The sequence below is a fragment of the Emydura macquarii genome, unplaced genomic scaffold (assembly GCF_026122565.2).
Source record: "Emydura macquarii macquarii isolate MOO-44397 ecotype Brisbane River unplaced genomic scaffold, CSIRO-AGI_Emac_v2 contig_1790, whole genome shotgun sequence".
NCBI classification, from domain to species: Eukaryota; Metazoa; Chordata; order Testudines; family Chelidae; genus Emydura; species Emydura macquarii.
Window position 1 is genome coordinate 14,618,523 of NW_027131927.1, and position 17,574 is coordinate 14,636,096.

At 44.4% G+C, this 17,574-nt stretch overlaps 1 protein-coding gene and 1 long non-coding RNA gene across 9 annotated transcripts in view; one reads left to right on the forward strand and one right to left on the reverse strand.

Moving 5' to 3' along the window:
* Window positions 1–377: 377 nt before the first annotated feature.
* On the reverse strand, window positions 378–5,193 carry LOC137159159 (uncharacterized). Of its 2 annotated transcripts, none has more exons than XR_010921558.1 (2): window positions 5,078–5,193; window positions 378–1,821 (listed from the first exon to the last, which is right to left on the reverse strand). It is a non-coding gene; the product is annotated as an uncharacterized lncRNA (long non-coding RNA). The 2 variants fall into 2 exon arrangements; XR_010921559.1 differs by having other exon boundaries at window positions 4,920–5,187.
* A 756-nt stretch (window positions 5,194–5,949) lies between these two features.
* YTHDC1 (YTH N6-methyladenosine RNA binding protein C1) overlaps window positions 5,950–17,574 on the forward strand; it is a 39,487-nt gene continuing 27,862 nt past the window's right edge. For 2 of the 7 annotated variants that reach the window (XM_067556913.1, XM_067556917.1), the window contains exon 1: window positions 5,950–6,140. In XM_067556913.1, the coding sequence (XP_067413014.1) occupies window positions 6,113–6,140 (28 nt within the window). In that variant the 5' untranslated portion in view covers window positions 5,950–6,112. The remainder of the gene's footprint in view (window positions 6,141–17,574) is intronic. The other 5 variants (XM_067556915.1, XM_067556919.1, XM_067556918.1 and 2 more) reach the window with 3 other exon arrangements.

The following is a 17,574-nucleotide window of genomic DNA, read 5'->3' on the forward strand; positions in this document are numbered from 1 at the left end:
CCCATGTGCTGTGAGAGTGAAAAGTCTCAGGGAGGCCAGCACTCAAAGGGTACATGCTGCAACCTAGGTGTAAGCACTTAACATAGCTGCATGTTCTGGTGGTCTATATATGCTGATGGCATATATACTTAGTCCTGCCTTGAGTGCAGGGGACTGCACAAGAAGACCTCTCAAGGTCCCTTCCAGTGCTACGATTCTATGTTCACCATTACTTTACAGTGCTACAACCCCTGGTAGGTTGCAAATATACTGTCTACTTCTTATGTAAATGCTTACCATGGATTCTGTGTGGCATACCCAAAGTGATTCAAGTATTGCCATCTATTTTACACACATGAAATAAAACTGCTCAGTGTTGGCCTATCTCTGCCCCCATCAAAATGCCCTTTGACTTCATTGAGCAGTGTTAGGCCAATGCTGAATGCTTTCAAAGATGCCACCCACACTGCATTGTTTGAGAAATGGTATGTGATCACGTAATTATGGACTGTACCATAAGGCATATGCACAAGGAGGTTGAGTTAAGGATGCATAGGTCACCTTACGTCTGGCATTTCCTAACTTTTGAGTGTTTACCATTTCAGCCCTGGGGTGAGACTGTAAACACCTTACTGATGCTGATAAGCAGTTACACACAGGTCATCCCACTGAAATCAGTAGGACTATTTGAGCTCACTCAGTAAGGGACTCACAATATGGCCTTTAATTCTCCCTTCATGTAATTTTTTTGGATGCAATTTATTATTTCTTAACTGTGTGCTTGGTGCTGCTCAGGACAGGATAAAGACAGTCCCAGCCCCAAGGAATCTGCCTAAAATCTAAAAGACAGATAGAGATAACAAGAGGCACTGGCAACCCAAAGGAGGGCATTAACTTAGATTTTTGTTTCTATCACACTCCATTATCCACTATTGCTGGGGTGGAAAAGTTATTTGTCATGGTTAGTGTTTGTGAGGACATCACAGAAGAAATTGGTCTGTAGAAAGGAAATGAATGTGGTGGGGGGTACATGGACTATATCAGAACTGGAAAGTCATTCCATGCATGAGAGGAAAGCATGGGAGAAGGCATGGAGACGGGGCAGCTCTTCAGACCTGTGAATCTGAGTAACTGATGAAGGATCTGGTCTGGCAGTAGAAGAAGGAAATGAGCATTTCAACCAATGGATTGTGTATTTTAGATTTATATTCGAGATCATTTAATATCTGTATATATTTTGGACTGTAATGGGCATGTGGCAGAGACCACCACTTCATCTTTGTTCTGGACAGTGCAGAGCACATGGCCCCTGCACTTAGCACGTAATAATCAATTGTAGAAATACAGCATCAGTGAGATGCAGGCACCTCCAGGAGGGATGGGCAACAGCCCGTCAAGCAACTATCATATAGCAAGCTGTTTGACTGTGGAGGCAGTAGGAAACGGATACCAAGCCAGGCCTGAAGATGCTTTCACAAGATCTCTTACGGATGGTCCAGCTTTGTGTGTCCATTCAATCAGGTTCATTCACTCAAATGCAACATTTCTTTTGGGGCCTGGTTTAAAGTGCAATGAAGTCTTTTCATGTATTTCAGTGGGTTTTGATCAGTCTGAGTCAGTTTAATATATATCTATCCTGGCATGTAGTTCCAAAGGAAGCTCTCCTTTGATTATTCTTTCCAGGATGTCCTTATTTTGAGTGATCCCAGTAACACGCACCAGTGGCCCATCCCTACAGATGGGCATCTTTCTCCAGAGGGTCCTGGTTGATGTTACGTCACCTGTATGTCAGTTCCATGCAGGAATAATTGGCAATCAAAATGAGACTGGACATTTCAAAACCTAAAAAAAAAAAAAACTATAAAGGACACAGTTTTAAGGTAACAATATACTGGGCAGCCATCTCAGCCTGGCTATTAAGGGCATTTGCACATATTGTGACAGTCCCCTTAAGGACTGGTTTAGTTTCAGGGCTGAGAAATAACCTTTAAAACAAGGTTATTTTATTTCCACTGTCCCTTGATGTAGCAGGAACTAGAACCAAAACCTAACACCAAGTTTAGCATCTTTTTTTTCATGTTGGGACTTTCCAAATTACAATTTCCTTTGAAAATTATCCTTAACATCAGCTTGGCTCTGCCAAAAGACCTTCTCAAGCCATGCATTACTTACAAACTGAGCAAGAAGTGACCAAATCCATTATACGTAATCATCAACTTATAAAGGACATAGTGTTAATGATGGCCCCTTGTGCTCCATAACTGTCTCCTTGGAAATAACACCAGAATCAATCTCCAGATGCATAAGTATCACTTTGCTTCCAAGCTTCCCAAATACATAAAAAATCTCTCCCACTCCCCCAACAAATTGGGGCTTCAGTTGCCTTATTCATTGGAAGCAAGTGGCCATTGCAAGACAGATACTGTCTGATTTCATAAAACCAGTCAAGAGGTATCAGTTGCTTTCCCTCAAATCTGAGGATGCATAGACTCTTGTATTCCTGACTTGAACCCATTCTTCGAAATGCTACTCCGACTGACTTGTATTAACAGCACCATCTAGTGACTATTTCTGTGCTAGGTTGCTTTTTCAGTTAATGCTCTATCAAAAGCAGAGCCAAAAATGCCCTAAGAAACTGATATAATGGTAAGAGATGATTTAGCTAAAAGTTGTGGTATTCAGACATCGATGTTGACCTTATAAGCTTTACTGTGTCCTATATAAGCTGTGATCTGCACCCCTCCCCCAGTGGTTAAAAAGACACAATCAACTGCTTAATCCAATCAGTGACAGGAATATACAAACACAGAAATTGCCATAGTGGAGCTGACCAGTGGTCCATCAAATCTTGTATCCTGTTTCCATCAGCAGCAAGTACCAAACATTTCAGAGGAAGAGACACACAATGGACAAGATTTAACAGTGTTCACTGGAATAAGCAAGTACTGAACCCTGTCATGTGTCAGGGATATTAACCTTTAACCAGCTAAGGCAACTGCTGCTAGAACATAATGTGGAGTCTCTTCCTATCCACCCCTTGTGTCCTCACACCCTTATTTCATTGCCTCCTCTTATTTATTTCCCATGTAAAATAATTAGCCCCATTATTTTCAATCTCCTCATAAAAGTCTTTCCAGTTATTTTTGTTATAGGAAAGGCTCAGAAGAGGGTTTCTCTGATATCCTTTTGAGATGAGGTGACCAAAACTGAGCGCAGGGCTACAAGTGAGGGTATGTCAGCATCTTACGGCATTAAAGTGTTTTGAACTGGAGATTAAGGGCCTGTTCTCCATTGAGTTACTCCAGTTAACACTTGTATAACTCCACTGACTGCTGTTGTGCACTAAGCAGACATTTTCATTGAGCTGGCTACAGTACAAGAACAGAGAAGCCGAAGGACTATTACCACAGGGTAATACAAAGTATTTTGCTACTTTTCAAGGGGGAGGTTCTAGGGCTTATTTTGTAATTTTTTACTCAGTAAATTGACAAATAAGGCTACATATTCATTGAAAAGAGGGTTTTTTACATCCAGATTGCTAACTTAGTTTGTCTATATGAAGATTTTACATCACGATAGTTAAGGCACTGTAGTTTTTTTTTTCCTCACAGGGTGCATGGTGGGAAATTAGTAAGAAGGCTGACTTCAACTCAGCATAATTAACACATTTCAAATGCAAGTGTAGACATTCTCTAATCATTTGTTCTAGACAAGGGTTTGTCATTTACCTTAGGCTAAACCTTTATAGCTTGTACCAAAAATTTGGGGAGTGTCCATACTAGTCTCTATTGATGCATTAGCTGCCTCACGTTAGGCTGTGTATTCACCAGAGAAAGCCTGTGTTAAATGAACCGATGTTAACTAAACTGCATTGAAATTTTAGTGTAGATAAGGCAGACTAGTTTTAATACATTAGCTGATTAAGATATAAGGCAAACATTGAGTTTGTCTTAACTGGCAACAAATCAACTCAAGGGTAAAAATTCTAGTTTAGACACATCTCTAGTAAACTGACATATGGATCAGTGTTAGTTTCAGTGCTCGTGAATAGCCTGAAAGGGGGCATCCACCCTCGGAAAAGTGTGTGGTATTTTTGCCATGTGTGAACTAGCATGTGGAAAAATCTTAGCAAAGGCAAGGTAGTTCAGTTAACATGGGTTAAGCCATGTCTACACTAACACTTATGTCAGCAAAACTTCTGTCTCTCAGGAGTGTGGAAAAAACACACCCTCGAGCGACATAAATTTTGCTGCCATAAGTGCTCATGTGCACAGCGCTATGTCAGCTAAAGATGCTCTCCTGCTGACATACCTACCACCGCTCATTTGGTTTTATTATATTGACGGGAGAGCTCTCTCCCATCATAACACGACTACACAGCACTTTTACAGGAGAAAAGCTGCATCGGAACAGCTGTGCTGTTATAAGCTTGTAAATATAGACAACTTATTTTTAGCCTGTTAAACTTAGGCTTTCTGTCATGAATACACAACTTTATGCTGAAAGCCAAATTAATTGCTTAATTTTCCTCTGTCAGTGATACAAAACAGCTATCAGAGCATAGTAGTGACCCTATCATGTAATAGTCTTACCCAAAATGAATGTCAGACCCTGCTGCCTCATTTTCCCCATTTACACAGGCAAAAAAAATCTCCCACAACCAGTGTTTTGTAGTTACTCTCCCCTTTTGGGGACTTATTTGTTTAAAAAAATTCAACTAGAAACTCCTGTCTTCTACGGACTCACCAGTTCATTATGCACTTCCAGGGATCAAAAATCCCTTATGTCCCTCTAAGGCTTGGTCTACGCATAAAACATAGGTCCACGCAGCAACATCACTTACTGGTGTGAAAAATCCATACCAGAGTGCCATAGCTATGTCAACCCAACCCCCAGAATAGACACAGCTAAGTCACAGAACAACACTTCAGTCAACCTACCATCACTTGGGGAGGTGATGTTACTACTGCAACAGAAAAAACCACTCTTGTCTTTGTAGGCTTTGTCCATGCTACAGGATTATGCTGGCCCAGCAATGGCCTCGTAGCCATGCCACCATGTGTAGTATAGATATGACCCCAAGGGTTTTACTCCTCACCCTAGCAGCAGGAAGCTCCAGCCACAAACCTTCCCTTCGGCCTAGTGTGGCGAATGTCTTCCCTGCAACTTCCCCTCACCATCCAGCCCCTCTCCCTGAAGGAGAAGAAGAATCTCTGCACCACAGAGCTGCTCAACCACGCAGCTGAGTTTATCTACCCGTGCAAGCCTGGGTCTGAGTCACGGGCTGAGCCCCTGGATTTAGTCCTTTTACGCCCTTCACCTGGAAAGGATGGGCTACACCTGGCCCGGCCCTACGTCTACACCGCGATTAGACGAGACACCTGGGCCTGGCCCCGTGCCAGCTGCCTCAGCCTCACGGGGCTCGGGCTGTTTTCTTGCAGTGTAAATGTCCCAGCTCAGGGGAGGGAGCCCGAGCGACCGGGACCTCCCGAGCTCTCCCCCCCGGGCCGGCAGCCCCCTCCAGGAGCACTGAGAGCCGCGCTCTGGAGCGGGGAACGCCTGGGAGAGCCAACCCCACCCCGTCGGGGCGCTGGCAAGGGGCGCCCCCCGGGGCTCACTCTTGGCAGAGCTGTCCGGAGCCCCGGCGGAGCAGGCCGGCCGAGCCGTTTACGCTTAGAGCTGCGCGGTCCGCTCAGAGACTCAAGATGGCGACAGCCGTCCATGAGTGAGAGAGCCCGGCCGGCCCTGTGGGGTCACGTGGTGGGTGAGGCCATTTCCCCGGAGAGCTACAGGCGCCCTTCCCGGCGGACGCTGCGCGATGAGGTCACACAGCCGTCTGCATTGTGACGCGAGGAGCGTAAACAACGCGGTGCATGGTGGGAGAGGGATTGTTTCACGCAGGAAGCAGCCACCATCTTAGGGGCCGTCTGCCCAGCCGGAGAGGGTCTGCGGCCCGTTGTGGCCTGCGACGGGAGACCCCGCGCCCCGCCCCCCCCCACACACACATATTCCCCACTGCACCCGGGTCCGCAGCGAGGCCTAGCGCGCCCGCCTCGCGACCCAGCGTCCCGCCTCTCCGGCGCTGTGAGCAGAGCGCGAGGCGGCCGGGCCCGTGAGGGGAAGCGGCGGCGGGATGGCGGCGGACAGCCGGGAGGAGAAAGGTAGCGGGCCCCAGCGGCGGGGCGATCCCCGGCCCTGCGCTGCTTGGAGGGGGGTGGATGAATTTGGGGCCTGGCTGGGGCCTCTGCTCCCTTGCGGGGCAAGGGATGTGTGGGGGGGGAGGTCGGTCAGCTGCCCCGCTGGGGGAGGGGAGAGGTTCGGTGGAAGGGGGCCCAGCTGCCCTGTGAGAGGGGAGAGGTTCGGGGGAAGGGGGAGAGCCAGCTGCCCTGTGGGGGAGGGAATGTGGGGATTCTTTTTTTGGTTTTCCCAAAATAAATGAAATGTAATTACAAAAATCTTCCTTGATTTTCTTCTGAAGTGTCAGGCCCATTGTGGGGGTGAAGGAACTGGATGTAGATCCATCTGTGAAACCCTTGGTGGGGGCTGTATCAGGAATTTGCTCTGCCAGACATATGTAAGGCGTAATTGCCCTGATGTGGGAATAGCCTTGCTGTGTACACACAACTCATTTGCATTGTGTGCACTTCAGATCATACTTATCCATCACGCTTGCAATGCCCTACGGGGTGGGGGGAGGCAGCTGCTTTGCTTACCCTTGTTTAGGGGTTCCTTTGACTCTAGTGGGGTTTCCGTGTGCAGAGATTCCAGTATAGGAACTACAGATGCTTTGAGGCCCTTCTCTGTATCGACTTAGAGATGACTTCTTATATTGATAAATTTTCTAGCTCTTCTCAAGGTGACATGCAGTACCACAGAGTAATATACTGAAATTACAGAAAGGGGGAAAAATGGATTAATATCAGGGAAATGGTGGAAGCCTCAGTAAAGTCGTAGAGTTTGGTACCAACCAGATAATCTAGTCCAGTGGTTCTTAAATTTTTTGTATCCATGACCCCTTTCACACAGCAAGAGTCTGTGTGCAACATCCCTTATAAATTAAAAATGGGGTTTTATAATTTAATTTAATGGGGGCTGACAGCTTGTGATCCCACTTTTAGAACCCCTGGTCTAGTCTCATCTTCTGTATATCGCAAGCCACCAGCAGCATCTGCACACTTAAACCCAACCACCAAAGTTAGGCCAAAGTATTACATTGGCACAGTACAGTTTGAGATGTCCAACCTAAGCATAGTAGTAAACAGTATGGCCAAAGGGAATAGCCCTGTGGTTGGCCAAAGGAGCTGGGTACTGTAATAGTTTCTTCTGTTTCTGACTTCCTTAGTGTCCTACAAAGACTGAATGTGGATATACAATAGGGATGGTTTTGAGAATGAGAGCATAGCTACGTGCACATATTAGTACTACTTCATACTTTATATTCAAACATCAGAAGGGAATTGTGAGCTTTTTCTCCAGTCGTGCCATCTTTTATGGTGTCTATCTCCTTTTCTGTCTTTTGGAACCAATACTTCAATATGATGGTTCCTAATGCTGTGATAATGCTTACTGCTGTGTGCATGTGTACTTGCTGATATGGTATGTAAAAGGTACATTGCCAGGTTAATATATATTCTTTCAGTTTAGGCATTATAAATGCAAACTTTTATAAATTCCCCATAGTATGAGAAGTGAAAAGGAAAATTGATTGACTTCATTTTTTTATTTTTCAATACTGAGCAAAACAGCAAACTTGCTGATAATTTTTTTCCTAGTTTTAATACTCTGATACACAACTGATAACACAGGTAAGGAAGTATTTTTTTTAAAAAAGAAAGTATATATTTAACCAGGCCATTAATCTGCAGCTCAAGCATGGGTATAGTGTAATAATAGCACTGGTGGGTATAAGTCTGATGCTCTGAAAAGACAACTCTACAAAATGCTGCATTAAGAAATATTTTTGTAACAGAAAATATTTCATAACAGATACAAATTCTGTTATGTGCAGTATTTCAGTTCCATTAACACTGGGAGGAGTGTTTTAATCTGGATTGCCTACTTGTTGAGCATAACAGACCTGTATGTGTCAAAAACAAGTTTTACCCCTAATCTACACTACAGAGTTAAGTCAATACAAGGCAGTTTGTCTCAACTTAACTCTGTAAGAGTCCACACTAAAATATCGCTCCCATCAATGTAACTTGCCTGCTGTGCCGACTTAACTCCACCTCTGCAACTGGTGTAGCATGTAGGTCAGCGCAGTGTCATTGCTTAAATCAACTGTTGCTGGCTTTCAGAAGCCATTCCACAGTGCCCCATGCTGACAGTTTAAATCAGTGCAAGTGCTCCTGGTGAGGATATGCACCACTGACACAAGGAGCATGGCATGGACATGCAAAAGCAATTTAATTACTGTGGTGGCTGTACGTCAATGTACCTTAGGTCGACATAATTTTGTAGTGTAGACATAACCCTTTTGATGCTTAACTAGGGGTATCCCAATTTACAGCCATTGTTGCACATTGTATGCCTACTAGTTACTACTTATCTAGTCTGCAGTAATCACACTCTGAATAGCAGGGTAGCATGGGGTGGGGGGCTTGTAGATCCTATGAGGCAATAGCTAGAGATATTGTTGGCTGATTATCTGATTTATGTAGATTGCTTTGATTGCATCAGGGGATTTTTAACTGTTAAAGCAGTGTCCTGTACTGGGGTGGTTGAAAGCTTGGTGCCATAGGAATACCAATTCTGTTGATGCTTTTGAAACATGTCTTGATGCAACTTGAGCTGATCATGGTTCTTATTATTGTTAGTATTTGTGGTTACTGGGGCAGCTGCTATCACTTGCTTTGGCAGTGCTGGCTATCCCCCAGGCTGTACATATTGAGATAGCGCCATGTAATTGGTCTGGGGGGAGCTCTGTGAAATAGAAGGAGTGCTCTTTCATTACTGAGGAAACTGGAGATTCAGGAACCAAATGTACATCCACAGAGGAAAAAGACAAGGAACACCCCTAGAAGATCAACCTTTCCACACGTTTTAGAATAGATGACTAAAGTTATAAATTATAATGTGGTTCTTGTCCAGCCTTGGGGGTTTCTGAGAGACTCAACTGTGGAACAGTCACCTTTTAAGTTTGCAGTACCCATGCACCCAGTTCTGAGCCAATTTGTGAAGGAGTTGTGATATCACCTTTACTCCACTGTGAATGTTGCTAAAGTGACTTAAGTAAAAATATAAATTGGGGCTGCTACTGCTTCACCACAAGTATGATGGCAGTGCATTATGGCCAGGGCTAAGATTTAAGACTTGCTGTTTGGCTTCCCTAGACTGAGAATTAAGATACTGAGATGCCCCTGGAAAAATGTTTTTTGGTCTATAGTGGCAAGAGAGTCTATAGTTTTTTGGTCTATAGTGGCAAGAGTTGCAAACTATTTGTCCTTTCTGGACAAAGCACAGCTCAAGCCCTGGAAGAGGGCTTGTATCTTTGTGGAAAAGCACAAAGAATTTCAACAGATTTTATGAGCACTTACACAACCAGGAATGTGGTTCTTATGTCATTTACTGGTAACAGCAGCAAGAACATCAGCATTGGGCATAGATGTCTACAGATACAAGTGTCTGCTTCTGTCAGACTTTGAAACAGAGTGACTAAAGCTTGAAGACCTGCTGTGTCACTTAAAGAGCTTCTTTGGTAAACGGGTGCTTCAAATATTAGAGCAAAGCTAGGCTTTATTTTCCTTTTCCACCACTCCTATCCTAAAGGGTGGCTTGTACTAATGAGCTTGGATTCAAGCATGCCTAGTAAGGACAGAATCAGCGTGTGTGTCTTCTTTTTCTCAGAAGCCCAAGCAGCAAAACTTCTGATTATTGCACAGTTTAGAATCTTCTGAGACAGGCACAGCGGCTAGTTTTGGAAAATAGGGATCTTCTGTTTCTGCTTGTTTCCTGATTGCCTCAGACACAGGAGTCCTCAGCATTATTTGGTAGGACTGTCCAGTCTTTCCTCAAAACCTTCTAGACCATTTCCTTCAGGAATGCACTCAATATCTTCCTGAGGATGAGTGAGTGCAGAAAATCGAGTCCTTTCGGGCAAGACCTCCATCAAGCTTTATACCATTAAAGGAAAGAGGCAAGATATTTCCAGATACTTTTGGATGTCTGTCACTTGCTAGTAAAGGAAATTTGACATGCTGTCAGGGATTCATCATTCCATTTCTGAAAGAAAAATGCAGATGCTGACATGCATATAAGGATAGCCCTCAAACAACATATATCAGGTTCTGAATAAGGGCGCTGACCTTCCTGCAGAGTTTGTGATACAGTGTTGCCACTGCAAAATACATGTGATTGTGAAAGGCTTCCTACACAAGTATGCTTAACTTGATTGGTTAAGGAAGGGAAATGTAGGAGAGATTCAGTAATAAATCTAGGGCGAGGCATTTTGGATTGCTGGGTAATCTGTCTTGAGTTATCAGTTGGAGTCACGGGGTAATCTGTTTTGAAACCTGAAGTTCCAGCTTGTTTGTAAAAGACAGTTCTAGTATATAGGAGCTACTGTTCCACTCAAAGCCTTCCTGATCCAGAACATTGTATCTAATGGAAAGGATTTGCAAGTGCCAGTGTATGAATGTTGAGTGTCATGGCAGCTATGCATTCATAGTACCCATCTGTGCCATTTCACAGTCCTTTAAGATGGCTTCATGTAATCTCTGGCTACAAGCCACAAAGGATTTCACATTGCATCTTGGTGGTGAGCAGTCTTTCTCTTGATTAATTTGCAGTCTGGAGACAGTCTGTAATTAAGATCAAACATCTGAATTTCTCTGCCCCTGTAGTCATATTCATGGATATATTGTACCTGGATTAAGGAATTAAGATGTCACAGAATATTGTATTCAAGGCACTAGGTTTCTTCAAGAACAAAACATTTTGTAGGTGTGATTCTGAATGTGTACAGGACCTTCTGATATATGGCCTCTCAAAAGTTGGTCCTGAATCAGATGGATCATGAAGCAACAGTATATTGCAATACATTTCACAATAATATTTTTACAAATGTGGTGGGTACATAATCATGCCATCTCTTGAGAAGCCCAGCAGGTACAGGATCATTCATTGTCCATGATACATTTGTAGTGATCACTTACATGGCTGGAAAGAAAGACAGGCTTTGCCTGTCAGTGATCCTGTTGGATCTCTGGATTGTGAACCACAGATTGATCTTCATTCTCCCCTCCTCACTCCTGCCTCAAGGCAGGACACTAGATATCTGTTGGTGCCTCATCCGAACATGATGTTGATGGTGGTGTACTCAAGGAACTGGGGAAAGACTATCTGAGCAAAACTTGCTTTTTCCATGTGTTGGGGAAGTATAACTTGCCTGTATGCTTAGTTGTGTGGCCATGGAACTATTTTGTAAGCAGTAACTGGCAGTTGAGGTGTGCCTGCTTGACTGCCTTCTTCACTCAGAACGGTGAGGTTGATACTCAAGCAGCGTGTGGGGCAACTACTGTACAAGGATTCATGTGGGCTTACACAGAGAAAAATGTGTGGTGTTCATCATTTTGCTCTTGACCCCTTTTTCTGTGAAGATGTGCCTTAATGGTTTACCATTCATCCACCCTTCTATCCTCAGTGTGGAGAACTTCAGATGTACGTAACTGGCTTTTATTTCAGTGCTATAGTCTGTCATTTTCCTTTTTAAAGGAACTGACCTTGGAAGGCAAGGTGAGAGTATATATGCTTCACTGGGGCACACCTACAGTTTTTCCAAAGCATTTGAAATACCATGTATTTGGAACATCTGTCTACTCTCTGGTCCTCTGCTGAAAGCACTGATCCTAAGAGTCCTGCATATTCTGGAGGATTGGGCCAAAAGAAATATAATGAGGTTCAACAAAGAAAAGTGCAGAGTCCTCCACTTAGGAAGGAAGAATCCTATGCACAGCTATAGACTGGGGACCGACGAGCTAGGCAGCAGCTCTGCAGAAAAGGACCTGGGGGTAACAGTGGATAAAAAGCTGGATATGACTCAGCAGTGTGCCTTGGTTGTCAAGAAGGCTAATAGCATATTGGGCTGCATTAGGAGGGGCATTGCCAACAGGACGTGGGAAGTGATTATTCCCCTCTATTCGGCATTGGTGAGGCCGCATTTAGAATATTGTGTCCAGTTTTGGGCCCCCCTACTACAAAAAGGATGTGGACAAGTTGGAGAGAGTCCAGCGGAGGGCAACAAAAATGATTAGGGGGCTGGAGCACAGGACTTATGAGGAGAGGCTGAGGGAACTGGGCTTGTTTAGTCTGCAAAAGAGAAGAATGATGGGAGATTTGATAGCGGCCTTTAACTACCTGAAAGGGGGTTCCAGGGAGGATGGGGCTAGGCTGTTCTCAGTGGTGGCAGATGACGGAACAAGGAGCAACGGTCTCAAGTTGCAGGGCGGGAGGTCTAGGTTGGACATTAGGAAAAAGTTTTTCACTAGGAGGGTGGTGAAGCACTGGAATGGGTTACCTAGAGAGGTGGTGGAATCTCCATCTTTAGAGGTTTTTAAGCTGAGGCTTGACAAAGCCCTGGCTGGGATGATATAGCTGAAGTTAGTCCTGCTTTGAGCAGGGGGTTGGACTAGATGACCTCCTGAGGTCCCTTCCAACTCTAATATTCTATGATTCTATGATCTTCAGAGAACGAGTTAGGTACTGTGACAAGATAAAGTTGTGTGACTAAATCTGGTTAGTGGTGATCTCCAATATGCTGTTTGCTGAATTCAGTAGCGCTGCAGCATCTGGGTGCTCTTCTTCTAGGATTTAATTCTGTATAAAATAGAAAGCAGGGAAGAATGAAATTAGGCATTCAACCATATGCTAGTCTATGAGGGTTAAATAAAATACCTTTGTTTTGGATTTTTTGGAGTGGGAAGTGGTGACAGGTTATGCAACTGTCTACACAGATAAAACAGCTCCTCCTCTTTGCCAGCAATCCTCCAGTTTTAGAATTTATTTAATAATTTTATTGTCAGATTATTTCTACTTGGAAAATCCTACTCACTTAAGGCAAGAATTTTTTTGACAGGCAAATGTAGCATCATGGAAAAGAGCAAAACAGACTTGCTTGTATCTGAGCTGATAAATCCTCATGACAACTTTGCAAAGTAGAATTGGGCTCTTAATTCTTTGAAGTCATGTATTCACCTTCGTTTTTAGGTAGGCAAAATTTAAATGCCCTTTGAGAATTCTAATAGGTTGTGATGATTTGTCAGAGCTCCTTTGTTTCTGATATTCTGTTCCTTCCATGATACAGTTTGCAGAAGTTCTTTCCCAGATGGTTGAATAGGGGGACAATGAGTGTGGTATGGATACAGAGGCTGTCCCATTTAGAACTGAATATAAGACTTATTTCCAGTGAGGGGTGGCTTAGCAGTGTGGCGTTGGAAAGGTTTCTGTTTGACTCATTTACAATAATTCCAATGTATGTGCAGGGTACCTGTACTTGTATCCTCATCCCTAAATGACTTTAAAAATCTCCTATGGAATATCTCCATCCCTGAAGAACTTTAAAATGCCTTTGCACTCACTTAGGGCAGGTCTATACTACAAACTTAGGTCAGCTTAAGTTGCCTTGCATTGACTTATTTGTTTGTCTACACTCAGATTTGTTTCCCACTGATGTAAAGTGCCCCGTTTATAGCAACACAATAACACGACCATCCCCAGCTGTGTTGAGTCATGGTTAACACACTGTGGTTGATGCAGGCAAGTGTAGACACTTCGCGACCTATATGGGCCCTAACAGTCCTTCAGCAGTTGTCCTGCAATGCACAGGATTGCACAGAGACGTAGGTGAAGAGGTATGATGGATCAGCAGCAATGCTGTGTGAAAGCAAAGGAACTGCAACAGGCATAGCGCATGGCTAGGGAGGCCAACAGTCGATCTGGTACTGAGCTGCAGACCTGCCGCTTTTACAACAAGCTGTACACCATATTTGACCAAGATCCTACCAGCACCCCACAGACCACCATGGATACCTTCATGGAATCCGAGACACAGACTCAGCTGTAAACAGGGGGAGACGTGGCAGGAGAGTCGAGTATGCTGCAAACTAATACCTGTTGGAGACTCCATCACAGTGTAGCCAGTTCCCCCAGCCAAGCATGGACAAGGTCAATGCAAGGGAAGGAACCTCAGGTAAGTGTGTGAATGTATTTTTCCTTACAATGCTTAAATGTAAACATGGTGCCTTGCCCATCCCAAGTTACCAAAGACACATGTTGACTTTTCATTTTTACTTGTACAAGAAGAGAGAGCTGTTCAACAAACAGAAATAGAGTTATCTGTTTTTCATTCCCCTGCAGGATTGGGGAGGCGGGGCATGCAGAGCAGTTGATGTACATAGGAGATGTCCCTTTTATCCTCCTGAGAGATCTTAATGATACTTTCTTGGAGGTGCTCTCCAACAGTGTTTCTCAACCTATTTACCATTGTGAGCCACGTATGCAGCTCTCTGTATTATGCGGGCTGCAGCCACACAGTATATTTACTATCTGTATGGCCCTGAGGATGTCACATGGCCGCAGCTGTGTGCTGATTGGGCCGCAAGTGGGCCACGGGTTGAGAACCATTGCTCTGCAATCTTCTCCTGAAATTTTCTGGGGAGGGCAGCCTTATTTCTTCCACTGTGGTAGGACACTTCCCCTTGCCACTCTGCGATGAATTCAGTTGGCACCGTTGCAGTGAACAGGCTAGCAGCATGCAGTCATGGGCAGCTTTGGGGTGCCAGCATCATCTGAGTTCTCTGTGTATTTGTGACCCTCAGAAATGAGATATCAGCAAAAATCACCACCACCTATAGAAAATAGTGCCAATTTTCAGTTCCATTGCCCATGGAAATACTTCATGGAAGTGAAAATGTTAATGACCTCCTCTTCTACACCACTCTCTCACTGCCCTTTGCAGGTGATACTCACCATGGCTGGAGGTGGGGGGTGGTGCTGAGCAGAGGTGCTCCACAGCAGAAGTGTCAATAAGCATGTCTTATTTTAAAAAAAAACTGTGAGAGTGAAGAAAGGAATTTTTGAAACTTAGCTTTTACTTTCTGTTGTGACTGTAAAGCCATTGATACATCTGTGTTTTATACATAGTTGCTGCTGTTACGGCCTAGAGAGGGAACCATGCCACACCAGTGGAACGCCTGACCCTGATGAGGAGAAAAGAGAACTAAGGAGGATAGGTTCAGCAAAATCCTGCAAGCCAGTGCTGCATCAGACCATGAACAAAGGGCCTGGTGGGTCAGTATGGCAGACAGCATGGAGGGAGAGAGGACAAGAGAAAATGGAGACAGACCGAAGAATCCCTTCTGGAAAAGTAGAGTGAGATGTACCAGGATATAATGAGGCTTCTCAGGCAGCAAGCATAAATGCAGCCAACTCTAGTTGACCTACAAGTCCAGCAATCAAGGAATCACCACCCTTTGCAGTCCCTGGAGAACTTTATGGTAGCAGTAGAACTTTATGGTAGCCAGCCAGTAATCCATGTGGCAGCATATGGGTCTCATCCCTACTGCTCCACACTGGGGGACAGTTAGGACCACCACAGCTTCACATCTACTGGCCTGGTTGGTGTACCTGCTTGGCACAGTTGGTGTACGCGTAGCTAAAATTGACTGCGTTTTTGCACTGAAATGGACAGAACGATTTGCTGCTGTTCTAAATATAAAGTTCCATTGTTTGTATTGTGTTGTCCTTTTTTATTTGCATTTTTTCGCTGCTTTTGTCAGTCAATAAAATTCTGTTTTTGAAGATAAACTCGTCTTTCTTCATTCATTCACCACATGTACTGCGGAATGTATAGCAGTACTCAGAGCACCCCATACTTGTAAGTGTACAGCACCACATAATTCATAGGTTCAAGAACACACCCTAGTCATACGTAAGTGGTACAGCAAGCACCACATAATTCATAGTTTCAGTGAAAGTGTAATAGTGTATAAATGTAGAGGAGACTAGAATAATTCGTTTGTTCGTTATAAGACAGATGTGTAAATGTACACCAAATGCTACACAATTCTTAGCAGGCCCCAGAATTTCAGGGCCATGTAGAGCACAATCGGCCACATCACACTAGTATGGCGGGCTGTTAAAGTGCTCTTTCAAAGCCTCCCTCATCTGTATTGTACCACATTGAGCTTCTCTAATAGCCATTGTGTCTGGTAGTTCAAACTCACAAGACAGTTGCTTTGTCTCCTCTGCACCCCAGCAGCAATTTTTCCCTCTTTGCCTCACTTCTGCTGTGTAGGACACAACAGGCAGCTATAACCATTGGGGTATTTGTCTCACAAGACTGGATCTCAGTGAGTAAACAGTGCCTGCATGCCTTCAAAAGCACCACTGTCATTCGACACCTGCCAAGCTGGTAGTTGAATCTTTCCTTGGTGCTGTCGAGGTGGCTGGTATATGGCGTTAGGAGCCAGAGGAGCAAGTGGTAGGCTGGATCCCCCAGGATTACTACTGGCATTTCAACATCGTCACTGGTAATCTGTCAGTCAGGAAAAAATGGCCGTGCTTGCAGTTTTCTGAACTGTGTTCTTAAAAGTGCAAGCATTATGCACCTTCCTGACCAGCCCACACTGATATTGGTGAAACGTTCCAGGTGATCCACCAAGGCTTTAACTATAGAAAAGTAGCCCTTTCTATTGCTGTGCTCTGTGGCAAGATAGTCTGGTGCCAAAATAGGGATAGGCGTGCTGTTCGTTGTCCCATCGCAGTTTGGGAGCCCCGCTGCCGCAAATCCATCCATAATGAGTCTCAGACCTGCATAACAGGATGTGATTAATGGCCCTATGTACTTGCATGACAACAGCCCCCACTGTGGATTTTCCACCTCTAAAATGATTTTCCCCTGACAGCTTGCAATGCCTGATTGCTACCGTTCAGAGTCACTCACTTCTGAACTGTCTATACAGCTGTCATTCTGATGTCCTTCCAGTGGAGAGGCGAACTCTGCACACCTGTTTAGGAATGTGACCTTTCACGTCTTAGAGTTGTGCAGTACTGCTAGTCAACTCAAACCTGCATTATGATGTGATCCCACCAGGCAGTACTCACTTCTTGGGCCCAGAAGTGGGGCTGCACCATCTGAAGCTGCTTCATGAATGCCAGCAACAGCCTTGAATTATTTTTCACTGTCCCATAGCAGCCTATCCTCTTAAAAGCATGTTCCCACCATTGTTGTAGTTTTTCCTGCATTTCCGGTAATATCAGAGAATAGTGTGTCCTATATTTGCAACGTTCATGAGATTATGTAGAGCTGTGTGGATTCCATCCTTCCGTCAGATGGTGGACACCAAACAGCGCGGTGCGGGTTTGTGGGTGGGACTTTTTTTTTAAACAGGCATGAATTATGGGATATAGATGTTATGGGATGGAGAAAGCTGCATGCTAGGAACTTCACCTCTAGCTCCTAGTCACACCATGTGACTTTTTCTGCCCCCACCATGCATTGCCAAAATTTCCAAAAGACAGTTGTGACAGGCTATTTGCCATTCATGTGCCCCCTGCTGGCTGGCTGGATGCATGCCTGCATTTTTTCCTCATTTCCCG